The sequence below is a fragment of the Blennius ocellaris genome (assembly GCF_963422515.1).
Source record: "Blennius ocellaris genome assembly, chromosome: 10".
NCBI lineage: Eukaryota > Metazoa > Chordata > Actinopteri > Blenniiformes > Blenniidae > Blennius > Blennius ocellaris.
In genome coordinates this window covers 10,459,052-10,477,533 of record NC_137659.1, presented here as the reverse complement: position 1 = coordinate 10,477,533, position 18,482 = coordinate 10,459,052, and the positions used below count along the sequence as shown (strand labels likewise).

The following is an 18,482-nucleotide window of genomic DNA, read 5'->3' as shown; positions in this document are numbered from 1 at the left end:
AAGAAAAGATTTAATTGTTTTACCTGCGATTGCACGATGTGTGTATATGGCAACAGTAAAGAAAGCATAAATTATTATGACTCTAATTGCAAGATTTCCAGCTGTTAATTTCAACCAATTATGGTTTAGAAGGCATGCATAAAGACTACACAAGTTGTAAAAGGCGCTGTAAGAGAATCAGAATCATTGAAATGCTACAACAACAATATAAGACGAAAAATAAAATAATTAACGTATCGGCAAAAGAAGACGATCTCGTTCTCTGTGGCGTTAAGTCTCGCGAGAGCAGCTATCTTCATACCTCCCATGAGCCTTTGCGGTTCCTCTTTCCTGCCGGCGCCTGAGAATGGGTACGTTTTCTGTGTTCACGTCGGAGGCAGAATCCCTCTCCATCTGAGGTTTTAGCCAGCAAACTATCAGATATTGGTTCACCATGCTTAAGATTATTGCTAATTGAAAGTATTTATTTGACGCTTTCGAGTTTAGGGATGGATGAATCTGATTTTGTGGAGTTAGAAGTTGTGGCTGTCCGAAGCGCTCCAAGATGGCTGATCTCATTAGCTTTCGAGTTAGCTGCTCGTACTGTAATATTTGTCAAAACGATTCACTTCGAGGGTTTGCGTTTTGATGATATGATTGCAATGAGTTAGGAGTAAGGAAACGGTGTTCGGGCTATTTTTGGGCTGATTAATTCCCTTGGAAGTGCTGTGGTAGCGCTTGTTAGCATTAGCTCGTCTGCTGGTCCTGGAGGTGACATGCTGCTACACACAAACACGAGACTTGTCAAACGTATTCTCGGATATTGAACTAGTGCACAGTCTTAACCGTTATTTAAAGGGGTTTTCTCGCAGGTTGTCAAGTCAATGTGTGACAGTGTTTGAATGTGCATGCTATTGGTTGATAAAGCGGATTTAGTCAGCTACACAGGCGATGTGTGCCTCAAAGTTTTGGTGATGGTAAGTGAATTAAAAAAAAAAAAACTTATTTAGAGCCATAACCACTTGCGTTAAAGTACCAAAGGTAACTGCTTGAGTAAAATGATGAATCTCTTTTTGCGGAATCCGAATTACAATTGCGGACAACCCTTACCTTGGAGAACTGATTGCTCAAGCTTACCAAGTCTTCATATATTGTTGCATCTTCTGAACCTTTTAAGTGATCTAACTCGATAATTTTGTCTTAATCCATGCAGGTATCTCAAGGGATAACTGGCATAAACGCCGCAAGACCGGCGGCAAACGCAAGCCCTACCACAAGAAGAGGAAGTATGAGCTCGGTCGGCCACCTGCAAACACAAAGGTGAGTGGAAGAACGATCCACCTTAAGTAATATTTACAGTTGCGTGGGTGATGAAAACATGACCTTAGGTAGGTCTTTTTGAGCCGTTTTGGTTCAAAGTTTTGGGCTTACCGATGTTAGGACTTGTCATAGTTACACTGACACGCTTTCATACGTGGTTGAAATATTGTGATCATCAGAGGAGTCAGCTTTTGCCTGAACTATGTGACGCAATGCTAATTGTGTTAAATGTCTTCAGATTGGACCTCGTCGCATCCACACAGTGAGGGTCCGTGGTGGAAACAAGAAGTACCGTGCTCTGAGGTTGGATGTTGGAAACTTCTCGTGGGGCTCTGAGTGTATGTGTCTTTTAATACCTTATTATGAGCACACGTCTATTCCATGATGATATCTTTGTCCAGTTCTGCTACTGATTTAAAGTGGTGACATCAAAGACATCTGAGATAGACCAGCTCTGTTCTTTATCCAGAATGTAGCTGAGACACTTACTAGTTTGCATTATTTAACAATTCCTGTGTGTTCTCAGGCTGCACACGTAAGACCAGGATCATCGATGTGGTCTACAATGCCTCAAACAACGAGCTGGTCAGAACCAAAACCTTGGTGAAGAACTGCATCGTCCTTGTCGACAGCCTTTCCTACAGGCAGTGGTATGAGGCTCACTACGCCACTCCTCTGGGTCGCAAGAAGGGAGCCAAGCTGGTACGTTGAAATTGCGTTTGTGTGTCTATACCTCAGTGGTTGTACGTGGTTGAGAAGCAACAGTTTTAATTTATATTATTTCAATAGTGACATTACCTCCTTTTAATGGACACTATTTATTCGATTTTTAGATCAATGATTATATTGATTGGTGGTCTCATTAAGAATGGTTGCCATAAACAGAAGTCCGTTTATTGTTTGTGAAGTTGCCATTTGATGGTTCATGTCTTTCCATGATGATACCTTGTCCAGTTCTGCTACTGAATGAAAGTGGTGATATTTACGACTCTGAGAAAGACCTGTTTCCATTGCATAAAATTTTTATTTTTGCATCCAGATCCTGGTTTCACATAATTTTCATATGTACTCCTTTTGTAGACTCCTGAGGAGGAGGAAGTTCTGAACAAGAAGAGGTCAAAGAAGACTCAGAAGAAGTACGATGAGCGTAAAAAGATGTCCAAGATCAGCACGCTCCTGGAGGAGCAGTTCCAGCAGGGAAAACTTCTCGGTAAGTTCAGACATTTTTCCTCTTATGAAAAGCTGAAAGTCTCCACCACTGGTGTATCCTGTTTGGCAGACTTCCGCACTGGCACACTGTTGCTGGTACTCTTGCCCATGTCCCCTGTGGCAAGTTGCATAACTTTGGGAGCTGGGATGTAATAATTTAATTTTGCACATTATGTCTGAAACTAGACATTGTCCATTATTTACTCCAGATGGTGAAAGTGACTCGCTTGGACTCTTATGTCAATGCAATATTTAAGTTTGTCTTTTTTTGTGTGTAAATTTTTGATCAATCAAATTGATGCATTTTTTTTTTTTTTTTTAATAAAATGTGTGAAACCTCTTAGCTGAACATGTCTTTCCCTCCTTTAGCTTGCATCTCCTCCAGACCTGGTCAGTGTGGCAGAGCAGACGGCTACATTTTGGAGGGCAAGGAGCTCGAGTTCTACCTGAGGAAGATCAAGGCCAAGAAAGGCAAATAGATGTACAGCAGTTTGATACGTCAATAAAAGTCCACTCGTCCCACATTGTTCTCCTGTCTCTGCTTTTCTTTTATTCAAGGATAACAACCTTTGTAAGTTTTCAGTTTTTTGCAAATACAATGTATCAATATAAGAAAAGCTACATTCTTCCTCTTAAACGACTTTTGTTTACAATTCTTGATGTCTGTAATCAGTCTTCAGAGTGTAACCTTAAAATGTAAACTCAAATTTTTTAAAAGCATGAATGATGTACCAATACAAAAATATCAATGCAGCATAGGGGAGATTGTTGTGAGAGAACAGTTAAAGATGATTTGTTCATGTACGTAGGAGAAAATTCCAAGTTGAAATGCTTAATTTTCACCGCAGGTTATGGTTTAACTGAAAGATTTGAGCAAAACTCAAACTGATGCAAATTCTGTCAGGAATCAGATTTTTGGAGTTCAGGATAGAATAGGAAATACTTGAATCCCAAGGGTTAAATTGTGGGAAATGTGTAAATATACCTTTCATGCTGATTGACAGTATTACCTCTCCATTATCACCGTTATTGAAAGTCCTTCATTGAGGTTATGAAATAAATTGAGCTCGTTAATATATCTCAAAAAAATATGGGTTAATATTTATAAATGTTTAGATACATTTATTAATGACTGAAAATGGTATTCTAGGATGCCTTAAAAGATGGATTGATGTGTTGCTTAAAAATATGCCCAATATTCCTTTTCGTTTTCCGGAACTCATACTGTCGTTTCCAGTAAACCTGTCCCATTACAATTTTTTTTAAAGGGACTACTGAAGCTTTCGCTTGTATTTGGTTACAAGTGTCATCTTCATAAGTGCTCTCTATTCACTAGCTGTTTAAAAATACAAAAAGTATCAAAATATCTAACAGAAAACGCAAGACTGTTTATAAATGCAGTGTATTTAAATTAACATTGGCTGAAATTGAATAATAAGCCTCTCATAGATGTTTCACCAGCTCCGGGTACTATTACCGCATTGTCACGAGCATCCCTCAGTTTTAGTTGCGCAGTTTTACCCATAATTATGGTAATCCTGTTGCACAACACAGTTCAGGCCACGGCCCAAGTAAGAGAAAACATCCAAACCAACAGGAATTTTACAATGCTCCTGCTGATATCCGGAAATGAAGGACGGTTATACAAACCTCCATCTTTATAAGGCCCTTCTCTATGTTAGACTTATCCTTAAGGCCTCCTTTCAATTGTTGTTTTACTTTCATTAATGTGAAACCATCTGTGTTGCTTTAATAGAGAATTGACTGTCATGCAGCCTCCCCTCTAGTTATCATCCTGATTACTGGAGTTGACTTTAATGCGTGAAGGATATATGAGGTAAACATTAGAGGAGAGGCGCCTTAGATAACTTAACTGGGGCAAAAGTCATCATCAGGATAGTGGGGGACCCCACGTGACTGGATCCCGCTCCTGTGATTGGCTGAGAGACCGTCACTTGTCTGTAGGACAGAGGCAGACTCACGTCAGTCTATTTGGAGCACCACTTCGCTGAAATGCTGCTAAACAAGGTACGAATTTTAACATCACCAGTCAACCATAATCACACTTTGGACGTGATTTTCAAATAAGACTTTGCTGTAAGTGGCTGGTTTTCCTCCTGACCTGCATTTCTTCCATTTTTAGTCTGCTTCTTGCGTCACAAGCTAACAGCTAAGAAGCATAAACAGCTACAATACATTTTTAAATCGATAATTTCTTTTCATTCCAGGCGATAGTGTTTAAATTAAATAAATTCTCATTCAAATTGAATCTAGTCTTTATTTTAATGTTCTTTATTCTTGCATTCCTTTGTAATAATCACCAGAGCTTGTTCAGATATTTGCTGTTAAGATTTAGTGAACTTCCGGTGAAAATATGTCAATGAGGTTTTTTTCAGGTGTTTTCAAAAGTGGCTTCACACTCTGCCTGCTTGTCAGCTCCTCGTCAAATGTGACCTTATTCGATCCCACTGAAGAGCTTTTGTTGTATTTTGTTGTATTACATGATGGTATTGATGCACCACCTTTGTTGTATTGACATGTTTACCATATCCAGGCAGCTCAGCTGGTTTATGCAACACCAGCAGCTGACCAAATTGCTGTTTGTGTTGACCAACCACGACCAAATTGTTCACTTGGCAAAGCAAATGAACAATCCTTGCAAAATGGTACAAAAGATATCTGCTGGAGAACTTATACCCTGTGTTGTACATGATGTGAAGGTGATTTGTGTTTTTCTTTTCCTCTCAGCTACTTAACGCCAGTCTGCGGTCTGGGATCCGTCTGCAGGGCACCAGTGCAGCTGCAGCCAGTGCAACATCACATTCCAGCGGTCATGTAGCAGCCGGCGGTTTCTCTTTTGGTGAGATGGATACACTGGTGTGTAATGCATCATCTCATTTTAGGCCTGTGTTCACATATCCTGTATCTTCTTGCTGCTTTGGCCCATAGAGCTGACGGATCAGCAAAGGGAGTTCCAGCAACTGGCCAGGAGGTTTGCTCGTGAAGAGATCGTCCCTGCTGCTCCTGCATATGATCGCAGCGGGGAAGTGAGTATAGCGGAAGTCATGTGCTTTACGTTTTTACCGTTTGTGTTACGGGTTCCATGATATGGTACCACAGCAACATAATGTGAATCTGCGCAATTGCAGCAGCGATTATTTCACAGAGCGATCAAATCGTCATCCTGGTATTGTCTGAAGCATGGCCGGACAACTTGAGGCGCAACGGCTCCGGTTCAAAGGCTCCACTTTGTTGCTGCTTACATTTACTAAACTTTTATTTCTATATCAGCCGATCTTCAAATGAATAGTTGTATAGCTCAAAAGGGACAACATTATCCATCACAATAAAAGATAGTCACCTTAAAAAAAATAAAATCCTTATTATTCAAATGAACAAAAATGGGGTATCACAATATTTGGGTACATCACACATGTTTTTATCAGCAGTGATACTAAACAATGGGTTGAGAACCAAACAAAACATTTTTTTCTGATGAATTGATGGTTCCCTTTATTTTTTTTTTCTATTCTGAGTGAATTGGTGTTAACATTTTTAGACTAAGTAATTTCCTGCCTGCCAATATTCTAATGACTGTTAATGTTTGTAAGGGATATTCATTCCATCTGTATGCAAGACCATTTCTTTTGCTGTTAATTTTGCCAAACTACGACTCCTCTATAATTGCTTAGCTAAAGCATGGCACAGTGGGACAAAATAGAGGTTTATATGGTTAAAGAAAAATTAAAATTCTTATATCATGCATTTATTAGTAGAACTAGAAGATACATTTCTTCTCAGAATTCTCCCAGAAAATGTTTCTGAAATAGCCATCTTGCTGTTCAACATTGAAAGTGACGTATTGCATCTTATAAAATCACTGTTATCCATAACTTGTGTTGTGTGTGTTTATAACTGAAATGTCTATTTTGTGCACAGTATCCTCTTCCTCTCATCAAGAAAGCATGGGAACTCGGTCTGGTGAATGGTCACATTCCACAGGAATACGGTGGGTTACTGTCTTACTATGGTGACCAATTTAAAATTCTGCTTCTTCTTGTAGAAAGATTGACATTGCATTCTTTGAACTTTTGCACAAAGGAAGCTACAGTCATTACTAAATCAGTTTTAATCAATTAAGTCTGGATTTTCCCAGCTTTGTGTATGTAAACTTGCTTAGCTTATTCTTTGGTGACAAACTTTTAATCATAACAATAAACATGTGAACTGCCCTCTAATTGAGCTTTCTACTGTTTCTGTTCCTGTTGTGTTCAGGTGGAATGGGTTTGTCCAGCTTCGACACCTGCCTCATCACAGAAGAGCTGGCTTACGGCTGCACGGGGGTCCAAACGGCAATAGAAGCAAACTCTCTGGGAGTATGTTCTCATTAATCAAAGCCTGTAAAAGTGTCTCAGATCACATAAAGGTTTATTGAAGAGCCTCTGAGTATTTCAAGGAACCCACACATTCGATCGCAAGAGCAGAAAAGCTTATTTTGGAGTTATTGATAGCGAAATATTGCCTTCAGAGCCTTTGATATTGGTTTGCGTCCAAAATAATATATATATGGTTATAATGTTATCTTCTGCTTGATTTCCCTTGCCCAGGTTTTAATATTATTATCTTCAATGTCAATTCTATCTTAACCTGGATTTGTATTGCTTATGGTTTAATGTTACCTTTTTAGATTTGTAATTTCTTTCAATTTAATACTTTCTTTTTAGTAATTTGATACTGTATTAACATTGTCATCCGTCAGAGTCAAACTAATACGCGTACATTGCCATCTCTTCACACCAAATGTTTCTTGTTCTGGACCAATGCTGTTGTCTGATAACAAAAAATACAATGAAACACTCGACAAACCCTTTTCCTAATCTTTCAATTGTCTACATAACTAACTTGGTTTGGCAACAATGTTCATATTAAACTCGGCTTCATTTATTTCTTGCACACAGCAAATGCCTGTTATTATTGCTGGAAATGAACAACAGAAGAGGAAATACCTGGGAAGGATGACAGAGGAGCCTCTCATGTGTGTGAGTAATTATTTTTCTTCTATAATTTTTTTTTTTTTAACTGCTAAAACTAACTGCTCAAAGGTAAATCTTTTACTTTTATAGTAAGCGCGGCTTGCAACATGTCCAGTGTCCTATACAGTATTAATGTACTGCTGTCTGCAGGCGAAAAGGGAGAAATGTGCTGCTTTTGATCACGTTATCTTGTGTTTTTGTGTCGGGCAGGCGTACTGCGTCACTGAGCCTGGAGCAGGCTCCGACGTGGCCAACATCAAGACTCGAGCTCAGAAGGTGGGGGATGAGTACGTTGTTAACGGGCAAAAGATGTGGATCACCAACGGGGGCAAAGCCAACTGGTGAGGGTTTAGCGTCGTCATGAAATTGATCATTTTCTCTTGTTATCGAGTCGATTTCATGCCGACTTGAGGTTTTATTAGATGGTCAATGAATGTCCTGTTCGCTCCTAGGTACTTCCTTCTTGCCCGCACCAACCCAGATCCCAAGTGTTCAGCAGGCAAAGCGTTTACTGGGTTCATTGTGGACGCAGACACTCCGGGAATTCAAGTCGGAAGAAAGGTAAGATGCCAAAAGTGTAAGATTAATTCTAACACATGGTCAATAAGCAGAAATCTTTTGAAATTGTACTATAGTACGTAACATAAATCTAACACACAGAATCTGTGCTGCATTACTTGGATGCCAATCGAGCAACAACTTGATTTATGTATACGTAACATTGAAAAGCACCTCTTTCTTTAGTAGGAAAACTCAGTTCAATTGTGAGGCGATGAAGGGACAGAAAATTAAAATGCACTTTTAATGTATTGATATAAAATTGTATCTCAAATAAACTTCTTAAAGGTTAGTCAATTTAATTGTGCCTAAATTGATCCCATTGTGATAATAAAGGTATGAAATCAAATAGAAAAATCTGCAATAGAACGATGATACAAATAGTGAATTTTAAGAATAGAATATGTGTATTTCTAAACTTACAGGACAAACGAATTACAAAAATGTTGTTAATAACTTCTATGATTGATTTGATATTGTTTTTTAACTCCCTCTTTGTGAGCACAATAGAGCCTTGCACATGGCAGATTGTAGGGATTACATGACACGACTAGTTACTAATCTGTGAGAGTGAATTTAGATATGTCATTTGGACACCATTCAGTTGACGCCCTAAACAGGATGTGAAAAGTGGACCTGTCTGAGCAAAACAGGGAATTTGGTCACAGTAATTTGGTGGACGTGTTCAGAATCAGTAACTGATGGACCAATGAAATATTATCATTTATATCTCAGATATTCAACTAAGGAGTCAAACCTTTATTCTCCAGCATAATTTGTCCCTGAAGGTGGTGCTAAAACAGCAACAATATACTGTACATGGATTAGTCCATTCCTTCTGGGGTAAGCATTTAGTTTGAGCTTTATAGATGTATTTGTGCATTAAAAAATGCACATAAATGCAATATGATATCGTACAAAGTGTATTAAGTACCAGTGCATATATGAGTTTGTAGAGTTTATTCTAATAGTGAGCCATTCCGAACCAAAGGACTGACTGGAGATAATTAGCATGCAACACATATTTAAAGTGTTCGTACAATATGTATTGGCCAACATCCCTCCAGTGGAATTCAACGTGTGCACCACGAGGTGACGTGTGATTGCCTTGTGCCGACAGGAGATGAACATGGGCCAGAGGTGCTCCGACACCAGAGGCATCACTTTTGAAGATGTGAGGATACCGAAGGAAAACGTCCTGGTCGCAGAGGGAGCCGGATTCAAAATCGCCATGGGAGCTTTCGACAACACCAGACCCCCAGTAAGTCCTGCAAGAAGATCACCACTGATGTACAACCAGGGTGTGACAGTCAGAGGGAAGATCCAGCTTTAGCTATAACCTCACAATGAAAACATTTAACGAAGCTATCATTTCTAAACAAAAACTTGAGTTGGTTGTATTTGAATTGTGAGAAGTCGGATGTTTAAATCAGATCTAGACTATTTTACTTCCGTAGTCTTCTATCAGATTCTTGTCCAGGTTTTATAGGAATGATCATGTCTTTTATCATCCGACTTTTACGTCATTAAAGTGAGACACATATCTTTACTGGAGGAGGGGAGACATGGTCACATTTAAACATTGGACGAAACTCCACATCTCCAACGCTCCATACAGACTTCTGTTCTCTTCTTTATTTACCTTCACTGATTGCACAATTCTCTATATAGTGTCTATAGAGTGCTTCATGTGATGACAGTTTTTCTACATGTGGGTTATTTTGGGACTGTAGACTGAGAATCAAGGCCTGTCGTGTGAACATGTCTCGAGTTGAGTTGACAAAAGTTTTCCAATGTTAATTAGACATGATTTGTGTGCTGTTTTAAAATAATATTATGAACTTGGTGACCTCATGTCAACAGCAAATCTCATTTGTTTGGATTCTTTTGGACTTCAGTATCTCCAAAGATTCATGCTTTTCTAAAAACATGGCAAACGAAGAAGCATTTCACTTCCACCTTCTATTACAATGTCCATGTTTAGTTTTCACTGGCGTTTTTTTGTGTGTTTCTTAACGTACTTGATGTTCTGTAGGTGGCAGCTGGAGCTACTGGCCTGGCCCAGAGGGCATTCGATGAAGCCACTAATTACTCACTGGAGAGGAAAACCTTTGGCAGACTGATTGCTGAGGTTTGTTTACAAAACCCTTTCTTTCTGTGTGTCACATGTTTATGATGGCATTCATCATCTGGATGCATGAACTGACCGGTTTTCTCGTCGCACAGCACCAAGCCGTTTCCTTCCTCTTGGCGGAGATGGCCATCAAGGTGGAGCTGGCCCGGCTGTCCTACCAGCGCGCTGCCTGGGAGGTGGACCAGGGCCGTCGGAACACGTACTACGCCTCCATCGCCAAGGCTTTCGCTGGAGACATCGCCAATCAGGTGGCCGCTGATGCAGTTCAGGTGTTTGGAGGCAACGGCTTCAACAGCGATTACCCAGTGGAGAAGCTGATGAGGGATGCCAAGATCTACCAGGTGGGTGTCTGTGTAGCGCACGTATTTCTTGCTAGAACTACAATATTTTCATAACTTAATCATTTCAAATTTGTCCCGATTTTGTTTGTTTGTAGATTTACGAGGGCACCGCTCAGATCCAGAGAATCATCATCGCCCGAGAACACCTGGGAAAATTCAAGAAATGAACCTGAGCGTCCTGGCTTGTACTTCCTCGTTGTAGCTTTTCCATACAAAATCTTGTTTCTATAAAATAGATTTTTTTGCCACCTGAACTCTGAATTTGCCTTAATGTTGATTCATCTGTTTCAACAGACAGTTCGTTTTTCTAGGAAATCTTATCAGAGCTCTGAATGTTGGCCTGATGTTGGCCATTATTCAATAATGACTTCAATGTCAAAGAAAAGAACTTGTAAAATAACAATAACTAATTTGGATTTCACACATCACTTGGAAGTGGTCACGTAAACATCATTCCCCTGTAAACAGACTGCAGGTTGTAAATAGAGGCAATAGCATTATTACTTTTGAAAGTGAGTATATAAGGTTTATCTGCATTAATGTGGTTCTTCCTGGTAGTTATCTGCTAAAACTGCAATGGTGCCGCTCACAAAATACAACAGGACCTCATATACTAAGCTCACTCATTTGTTTTGTTTATTTTGTGAAGCTGCATTGCCTTGTGTTGGGGAGGAGTGGTTTTTACCTGACCTTCAGCTTTAAAACCTTTTTGACAGTGTTGACCTCAGTAAACGTTCACATAAAATCAATGATTGTGTTGGATAATTTTCTCCATGCCTTATACAACGCTGACATTATGACAAGGCCTCTCTCTACCAACTGTAAGAGCCTGTTAAGATCAACTTTGTAAAATAGTGGAATCTGTACAGATGAATGTGTCAAGACATCAATGGTAAACTGCATGTTGGTTAAAAATAATGTTCTGCCTCATTTACTATAAGCCTGCTGTTAGTTCTAAGTAAAAAAAATGTAATCGAATCAAGAGAATCAGCTACTATATGCCTCACCTGTGCACATCTAATAGGAATATTTGTATGTTGGCTGTGGTTAAGCTGCCTTGTTTGGCCTAGCTCACCACAACTCATTCTGTATGCCATCCATTCAATAAATTATTCTTTTCAGACAGACAAGACGTTGCAATGCTTTTGATGCTGTTTGTCTTTTTTGGGGGGGTGGTTCTTTGACCTTCTGCTCAACCATGGATGTTGTTTTATATCCAGGACTAAAGAGGCCACAATTAAATACATTAGTAAATAATGACTTAAATGTCATTAATTCAAATCTAAATGAGCCATTCCATTTTTGTCAATTCATTGAAATGCCAAGTAATTTTATGTAGAAGAAAAAAAACCTTAACTGTCATTCTCCAGAGTGTTGCAATGCTTCATGACTTTATTTATCTGTCAAACTCCCATCAAAGGCAGTGGACGGATACTTACATCTGATTGGTTCCCCTGCACATCGAGTCAAGGCAAATCGAGCCCAGATAATGGCTCACTGCAGAGCTTGTGGAAAATATTCCAATACTACATCATCAATCATTTCACGATTTTACACTTTTTCTTTGGTTATTCAGGTCAGTCATGAATCTCTCTATATACACAACTTGTTCCTTTACTTCACAAGTTGTATTTTTTACGATTTTACCATTTGCTTCTGTAGAGATTGTGATTTAGAATTGTTTATTATATTGGTTTTAATAGATTTTAGCCGGAAATTATCAGGCATACCTGGCAACCTTGGATATACTCTAGCCTGTAGTTGCATCTTGTAACCAAACGGTGGCAGCAGCAGTGCGGCGTCGGGATTCCATAGAAGAAGAAGCAGGAGCAGGAAACCTGATCATGCGGAATATGTCAGAATGGTAACAAGCGGCTTCTTTAATACGTCTCTGTTAAAGTACAGAATATAGACTGTTTTTAGCTGTATACCAGAGCCGATTAGCGCTATAATTTCACCCCATAGTGAGTTAATCAATAAACGTAGTTAGCAAAGACTCTAAAACGTAGCAGGCAGCAGCGTTAGCATGTAGCATCGTGTCATCTGTATAACAAACATTTCTCCTTTTCGTCATTTTGCCTCAAACACTTAACAATTAACCCACGGGTCGTGGTGAAGGTGAAAGGATGGAGGTGACAAATACTGCGGTTATTGACGAGATTGTAGCCTGCTGACGTGACCTGTGTGTTTGTTGACAGGGGACTCAAATAAAAGATGTCATCGTTAAAGCGGACGCTCCCAGCTCGCTGCTGCTCGACAAACACGCAGACTACATCGCTGCTTACGGCTCCAAGAAGGACGACTATGTGAGTGAAACACCATCCCACTGCTTTTAAAAACTACGGCCGGGCAGCAGAGCCCGCTACCCTCACGTCATGTGATATGAGACTTCCTGTCTTCCGTCCATTCCTCATCAAGTGCGACACTTGGGTACAAATAAAATGCTTGGCTTAAGGTTGTGTCTGTTAGACTCGCGTGTTGTTCTTCTTTCTGGTCGCCAATCAAAGATAAACCCCCTTCAGCTAATTCAAATCTCTGCTGCCCAAAAGCTCCCTAATACCAGGATGAGGCAGCAATGTAAGACTATGCAAATGTATTTCCATAGCATCATGCAGACAATCATCATTCAGGCAATTCATTGTACATTACCACAAAATTAATATTTGGTCCACGGTTGAGGAGTATTTTAATGCATAAGCAAGTTTTCCTGAACCTTGTTCGGTCAGAAATCCATTCAATCCTCCCGATATTTTTCAGAAATTAGTCATTTGATTTTGTTATTGTCACAATGTGGGTTGTTGAATTTCAGGTCTCGGTCCATAATTACACCCACATTTCTGCCTTGATTTGTTATCTTGAGTGACATAGAGTCAAGATGAGCGCTGACCTTTAACCTTTCCTTTTTGGGGCCAAAAACAATGACCTCCATCATACCCGTTTTAAATTCCTAGATTGGTTAATGGTGCATTTGAGCTACAGTCAAACAAATTCCCAAACATAAGTCTTGCCTGAAAATTGATTTCTTTTTCACAAAATGTACAACATTTAAGTTTTTGTCCTTTTGAGGTTAGTTTAGTTTGAATAATAAATAGTACCAATTACACTGAAAGGTTTTCTATTTTTCTGCATCCAGGAGTACACGCTGTCGGAGTACCTGCGGATGAGCGGGATCTACTGGGGGCTGACGGTGATGGACCTGATGAGCCAGCTGCCCCGCATGAACCGGTCCGAGATCGTCGACTTCATCAAAGCCTGCCAGCACGAGTGCGGCGGCATCAGCGCCAGCATCGGGCACGACCCCCACCTACTCTACACCCTCAGCGCTGTCCAGGTGACTTTGTACAAAGTCTTCTGGCTTTCTTAACAGCTCTGTGTGAAATAGAAACGGAACTGCGCGTTTGTTTTGAAAAGTGTCCTCTCATTTTTAATAAGTCGGATCTACTTGGAATGCAAAGTATGTTATTTTTGTCATGATTCACATATATGAAATTACCCTGTGATGATACAGCGGCATCAAAAGGAATAATTAATCTTTTTTTTTAATCTATTGCATGCTTCGTTATTATCATTATTGTAACTGTGAGGTTTTCTTTGCTCAAAATCCACTCTTCAGATCTTGAGCTTGTACGGCAGTGTGGACGCGATCGATGTGGACAAAGTGGTGGACTACGTCAAAGGGCTGCAGCAGGAGGACGGCTCCTTTGCTGGGGACAAATGGGGTGAGCTGCACGGTCCAGATTCATGTCCTTCTACAACATAACTGCATTCTGATTAAAGAACTGCAGTTCTTAGTGTACACTCATCTTTCAAATATCTATTGCCACACAGTGACTATGTGAAAAAAAGAAAAAAAGAAAATGCAGTTTATTGTACTAGTATTGAATTTTAATTGCATCAACAATTAATTTTTTTCCTCACAGGAGAAATCGATACCCGGTTTTCCTTCTGTGCTGTTGCCACCCTGGCTTTACTGGTGCGTACGTGAATTGTTTCTAACAAATTTGTATTGGCAGCTAAATGCGTGTTATTTATTGTTGCGATGAAAAGTGATTCGACATTCAACTGTATCAGTATTTAGCAGGTCTTTATAGTTACATGGGTAAAACTCGAATGCAGAAATAACTCAATGTAGTTCAGCAAGCAGGTGGAGCAACAAACTCCAAAACTTTGAATTGCATTTATACTCCACTACAACTTTAAGAAGATCGTCTGGATTGTCTGTCTGTGGTTCTCAGGGTAAGATGGACACAGTAAACGTGGACAAAGCCGTGGAGTTTGTTTTGTCCTGCATGAACTTTGACGGCGGTTTTGGCTGCAGACCCGGCTCCGAGTCCCATGCTGGTCAGGTGAGTTCCCCCATACTCTCATACCACGAGGGTGTTTGAGGTTTTTTTTTCCATGTGTCTCGGATTATTTTGGGCGTTTGTTTCCTTCCTGCCGGTCAGATTTACTGCTGCACAGGCTTCCTGTCGCTCACCGGCCAGCTGCACCAGGTCAACGCTGACCTGCTGGGCTGGTGGCTCTGTGAGAGGCAGCTGCCGTCCGGAGGCCTTAATGGACGCCCCGAGAAGGTCGGTGCCCTCCAGATATTGCACAATGATTCCCCACTGAGCCAGTGTGAAAATATATAGTTCACAGTTCTGGGAGATAAAAGTGTCCTTCACTGCGTAAGAGTTTCGTCTTCACTGTCGTTTACTGAAAGCTTCATATCTTAGCAGCAAACCGTTTCTCTCAGTACAAGAGCGACGAAGCGTTTTTCTAACACCGAACCATGTGATTTAAAATGAGAATCACAATCTCTAACGTAATAAGATTTAAAAAGAACATCACTCTGGTACTGACTCTGATTTCTTCCTCGTCCAGCTTCCAGACGTGTGCTACTCGTGGTGGGTTCTGGCATCGCTGAAAATCATCGGCAGGATCCACTGGATCGACAAAGCGAAGCTGCGGACGTTCATTTTAGCCTGTCAAGATGAGGAAACGGGAGGCTTCGCTGACAGACCAGGAGACATGGTACACAGTGGGCCCAGCGTAGCCTTTTTTCTGAGTTGCTTTATTTAACAGTGTATCTCCGGGTGCGGGAGCCGGCGCCAGCCGGCTGCACCGGGGAGAGGTCACTAGTCCGTCACAGGGCAAGAAGAGAGACAGTCGAACAATCGCACACACACTGCCAATTTTAGTTGCCATCTGACATGAAATGCACGTTTTCTACTGTGCGAGGAAAATAGGAATACGTTAGAAAACCCACACAAGGGAGAACAAACAAAAGTCTACACAAAAAACTGTCCAACCTGGACTTGAGCCAGGTTCTTTCTTGATTTGAGACGAGAGTGCTCACCACAGCAGCAAACAATACACAATGACTCAAAACCATAAGGCTTCTTTTTCCCCCTCTTTATCATACACATCATTGAGAACGTATCGTGAAGTAACACTCTCTCCTTTGCAGGAAATGTTCTAGAATAGACACTATTGTTGGTTTGCCTTCATTATGCCACCGTGTGCAACTGCAAATGTTTTATAACTTAGATTGACACGAGCTCCTCCCATCTCTTGCAGGTGGATCCTTTCCACACTCTGTTTGGAGTCGCAGGCCTCTCGCTCCTGGGAGACGAGCAGATCAAGTCGGTGAATCCGGTGCTGTGCATGCCCGAGGACGTCCTGCAGAGGATCGGCCTGCAGCCCGACCTCCTCAGCTAGCCGCCTCATTCCTCCCACACACAAACGCTACGGTCACGCCTCACGCCAAACTGCCACGGCTGGACGCCGGAGCGCAGGAAGGACCACTGCACGTCATAGTTAGCAGAGTTTTGTTGGTTTAGATCCAACTGGACGCCGGCAGGTCAGACTGACATCTTCATCATCATCACCATCATCATAATCATCATGTGACCTGCTCTGGTTTCACTGTAGCAAAACAAGCTGTTTGGAGAAGTGTTTGTCTTTGCATAATTACAGAAATCGTACAATGTGACTTCTTAGTTTTTCAGTCACCTTGAAGAAAAACTTGTCATTGCAAAGTTTCCCACTTTATCACCCATCAGCTGGCGCACTGACCTCCAGAGTTATTTTGGTTTATTTTTGTCAGATGTTGGTGTTTTTAGTACCAGTTTGCAGGAATTAATATTCTGAATTTTCTCGACACAAATGACCTTGAAAGAGTTGAAAGTATATATATGTGGAAGTCATTAAATGATAAGAAAAATAAGCTGCTGTAGTATGTTTTTGCACCTGAACTCGACTGATTCAACTCTGAATCATATTTAGAGCAGGGGGAGCCCAGATGGGGCTTGTTTACTCCCAATCTTCCACTTTGTGAGTCGCACATAGACCAGAGCTTATAAAACCACAAAACAAACATTTGCATTTAACTCCATTTTAAAACATTGAATATAGAAGTTATGTTATAAATGCTGTCCTTCATTGGTCTGTACTTTTTAACTCGGTCTGTTTCAGAGGAAGGAGAAATATTCTGAGTGTCTGGAAACTCTTAAGAGATTCAACGTTGTTGTTGGTTTATTTATTGTCTTATCCCAGGGACACGTTTTGTTTCAATCTGTTACTGCGGCTGAAGATAACTGTTCGATGTTCCTCCACACTGTTCGAAACATCCCAAAATACGACTGGCTCTCAGCTAAGAACGTCCAGATCACTTGATGAATTGGTTTGGAGAAGACATCATTTAAAAAAAAAAAAATTATTTTCAGGCCCTGCACTCTTGTCTTACTGAAAGAAGATTTTACCTGCTCTTTATTTTGTTACAGAAAGGAAAGGAAACACATGTTGATGCAGTCATTCTCAGGATCGCCACAGTTTGAAGGACTGGTCTGGTATATACGTAATGACCGCCGAGTTATAGACAGAAATAAAACCTTTAAGGGTTAAATGATGGTTCTCTGTGAATTATGTAAATTATATTAATAAAAACTTAAAAATCTGTCACGTCATTAAAAGTGTATTTCTTGTCTTCCACTGTGTGAGCTCCTCAAATACGTTACCACCTTAGATTGAGGCCGTGTTTCTGAGCTCGGGGAATGTCCTTTAAATTAGGCAGATTTTCTCAAGAATAAAAGTGCAGAGACTTTGGCAGCCGGAGGTCAAAGGTTACCACGATCTCCAACGTGTCTCATTCTCTACAATTTCCCTTCAATTTTTGATTTAGTAACAAACAAATCCTAGATTAACCTCAAAAAATTTTTGCCGATGGGAACTTTGAGCAAATCCATGCCTGCACATGGAGAACATGCGAACTGCAAATGTAAAGACGGTAATAAACCGATTCAGCCCTGCGACTGCATTGTAATCTGTGATTTCACCACTAGATGGCAGCACCACCACACAAAATCAATTTAAGCCAGTGGGGAAAGTCCCACGAATGAAATTAGAACTCTTCTTTTTGCATCTCTTTTGTCAGTGTTCTGTTTAAAGCTTGCACAGGAATATAAATGATGATAAAAACGCACGGTTATTTTTTATTCTTTATTTAGTGAGCTGTCGTCATATTTGAACCCCCCCCCCAAAAAAAAAAAACATAAAACAAAAATAACAATTGACATACATGAAAGTAGCCTTCACCTCTGCATCCTCAATAATAATTATAAAGTGGATTAATTACCTTTCTTGTACTAATTACAAAAACTCTGAAAAGGGAATTCATGTCAGGGCTGCTGCAATGGAAACACATTATAGGGGTTTACTAAATAGAATTCTTTGTGTATATGTGTATGTGTCCAGCTGCAGAGAATTGTTTTATGCTTTCTCTGACTTGTTTGAATTCTAAAATACATTTATAATGAAGACCATCAGTAAGATGTCAGGATTTAGTTTTGTAAACGATCAGTATGCTTCATAAAAACCTGAATATTGTTCAGCTCAGTAGAGCGACATTACAAAATTGATCATCAAAAG

The 18,482-nt window shown here is 40.3% G+C and overlaps 3 protein-coding genes across 3 annotated transcripts; all 3 read left to right on the top strand.

Annotated features, from left to right (window-relative positions):
• Positions 1–313: 313 nt before the first annotated feature.
• On the top strand, positions 314–3,030 carry rps8a (ribosomal protein S8a). The gene is made up of 6 exons (XM_080504157.1): positions 314–350; positions 1,193–1,299; positions 1,538–1,637; positions 1,826–2,001; positions 2,380–2,509; positions 2,878–3,030. The coding sequence occupies exons 1-6, from the start codon at positions 347–349 to the stop codon at positions 2,985–2,987; spliced, it is 627 nt and encodes a 208-aa protein (XP_080360283.1). The 5' UTR covers positions 314–346; the 3' UTR covers positions 2,988–3,030.
• A 1,406-nt stretch (positions 3,031–4,436) lies between these two features.
• Positions 4,437–11,711, top strand: acadm (acyl-CoA dehydrogenase medium chain). Its single transcript, XM_080503152.1, has 12 exons — positions 4,437–4,536; positions 5,257–5,368; positions 5,458–5,555; positions 6,448–6,517; positions 6,784–6,884; positions 7,467–7,547; positions 7,752–7,882; positions 7,994–8,102; positions 9,220–9,360; positions 10,135–10,230; positions 10,326–10,574; positions 10,670–11,711. Exons 1-12 carry the CDS (start codon positions 4,522–4,524, stop codon positions 10,739–10,741), a joined length of 1,275 nt encoding a protein of 424 aa, XP_080359278.1. The 5' UTR covers positions 4,437–4,521; the 3' UTR covers positions 10,742–11,711.
• Positions 11,712–12,365: 654 nt separating this feature from the next.
• On the top strand, positions 12,366–17,491 carry rabggtb (Rab geranylgeranyltransferase subunit beta). Its single transcript, XM_080503116.1, has 9 exons — positions 12,366–12,438; positions 12,773–12,880; positions 13,708–13,905; positions 14,188–14,293; positions 14,495–14,547; positions 14,810–14,920; positions 15,020–15,145; positions 15,438–15,587; positions 16,134–17,491. The coding sequence occupies exons 1-9, from the start codon at positions 12,436–12,438 to the stop codon at positions 16,272–16,274; spliced, it is 996 nt and encodes a 331-aa protein (XP_080359242.1). The 5' UTR covers positions 12,366–12,435; the 3' UTR covers positions 16,275–17,491.
• Positions 17,492–18,482: the final 991 nt, after the last annotated feature.

Coding starts and splice junctions, on each gene's coding strand:
- acadm (XM_080503152.1), top strand. Junction 5,556..6,447: donor CATATGATCGCAGCGGGGAA/GTGAGTATAGCG, acceptor TTTTGTGCACAG/TATCCTCTTCCTCTCATCAA. Junction 6,518..6,783: donor TCACATTCCACAGGAATACG/GTGGGTTACTGT, acceptor TGTTGTGTTCAG/GTGGAATGGGTTTGTCCAGC.
- rabggtb (XM_080503116.1), top strand. Junction 13,906..14,187: donor ACACCCTCAGCGCTGTCCAG/GTGACTTTGTAC, acceptor TCCACTCTTCAG/ATCTTGAGCTTGTACGGCAG. Junction 14,294..14,494: donor CTTTGCTGGGGACAAATGGG/GTGAGCTGCACG, acceptor TTTTCCTCACAG/GAGAAATCGATACCCGGTTT.
- rps8a (XM_080504157.1), top strand. Junction 1,638..1,825: donor CTTCTCGTGGGGCTCTGAGT/GTATGTGTCTTT, acceptor GTGTGTTCTCAG/GCTGCACACGTAAGACCAGG. Junction 2,510..2,877: donor CCAGCAGGGAAAACTTCTCG/GTAAGTTCAGAC, acceptor TCCCTCCTTTAG/CTTGCATCTCCTCCAGACCT.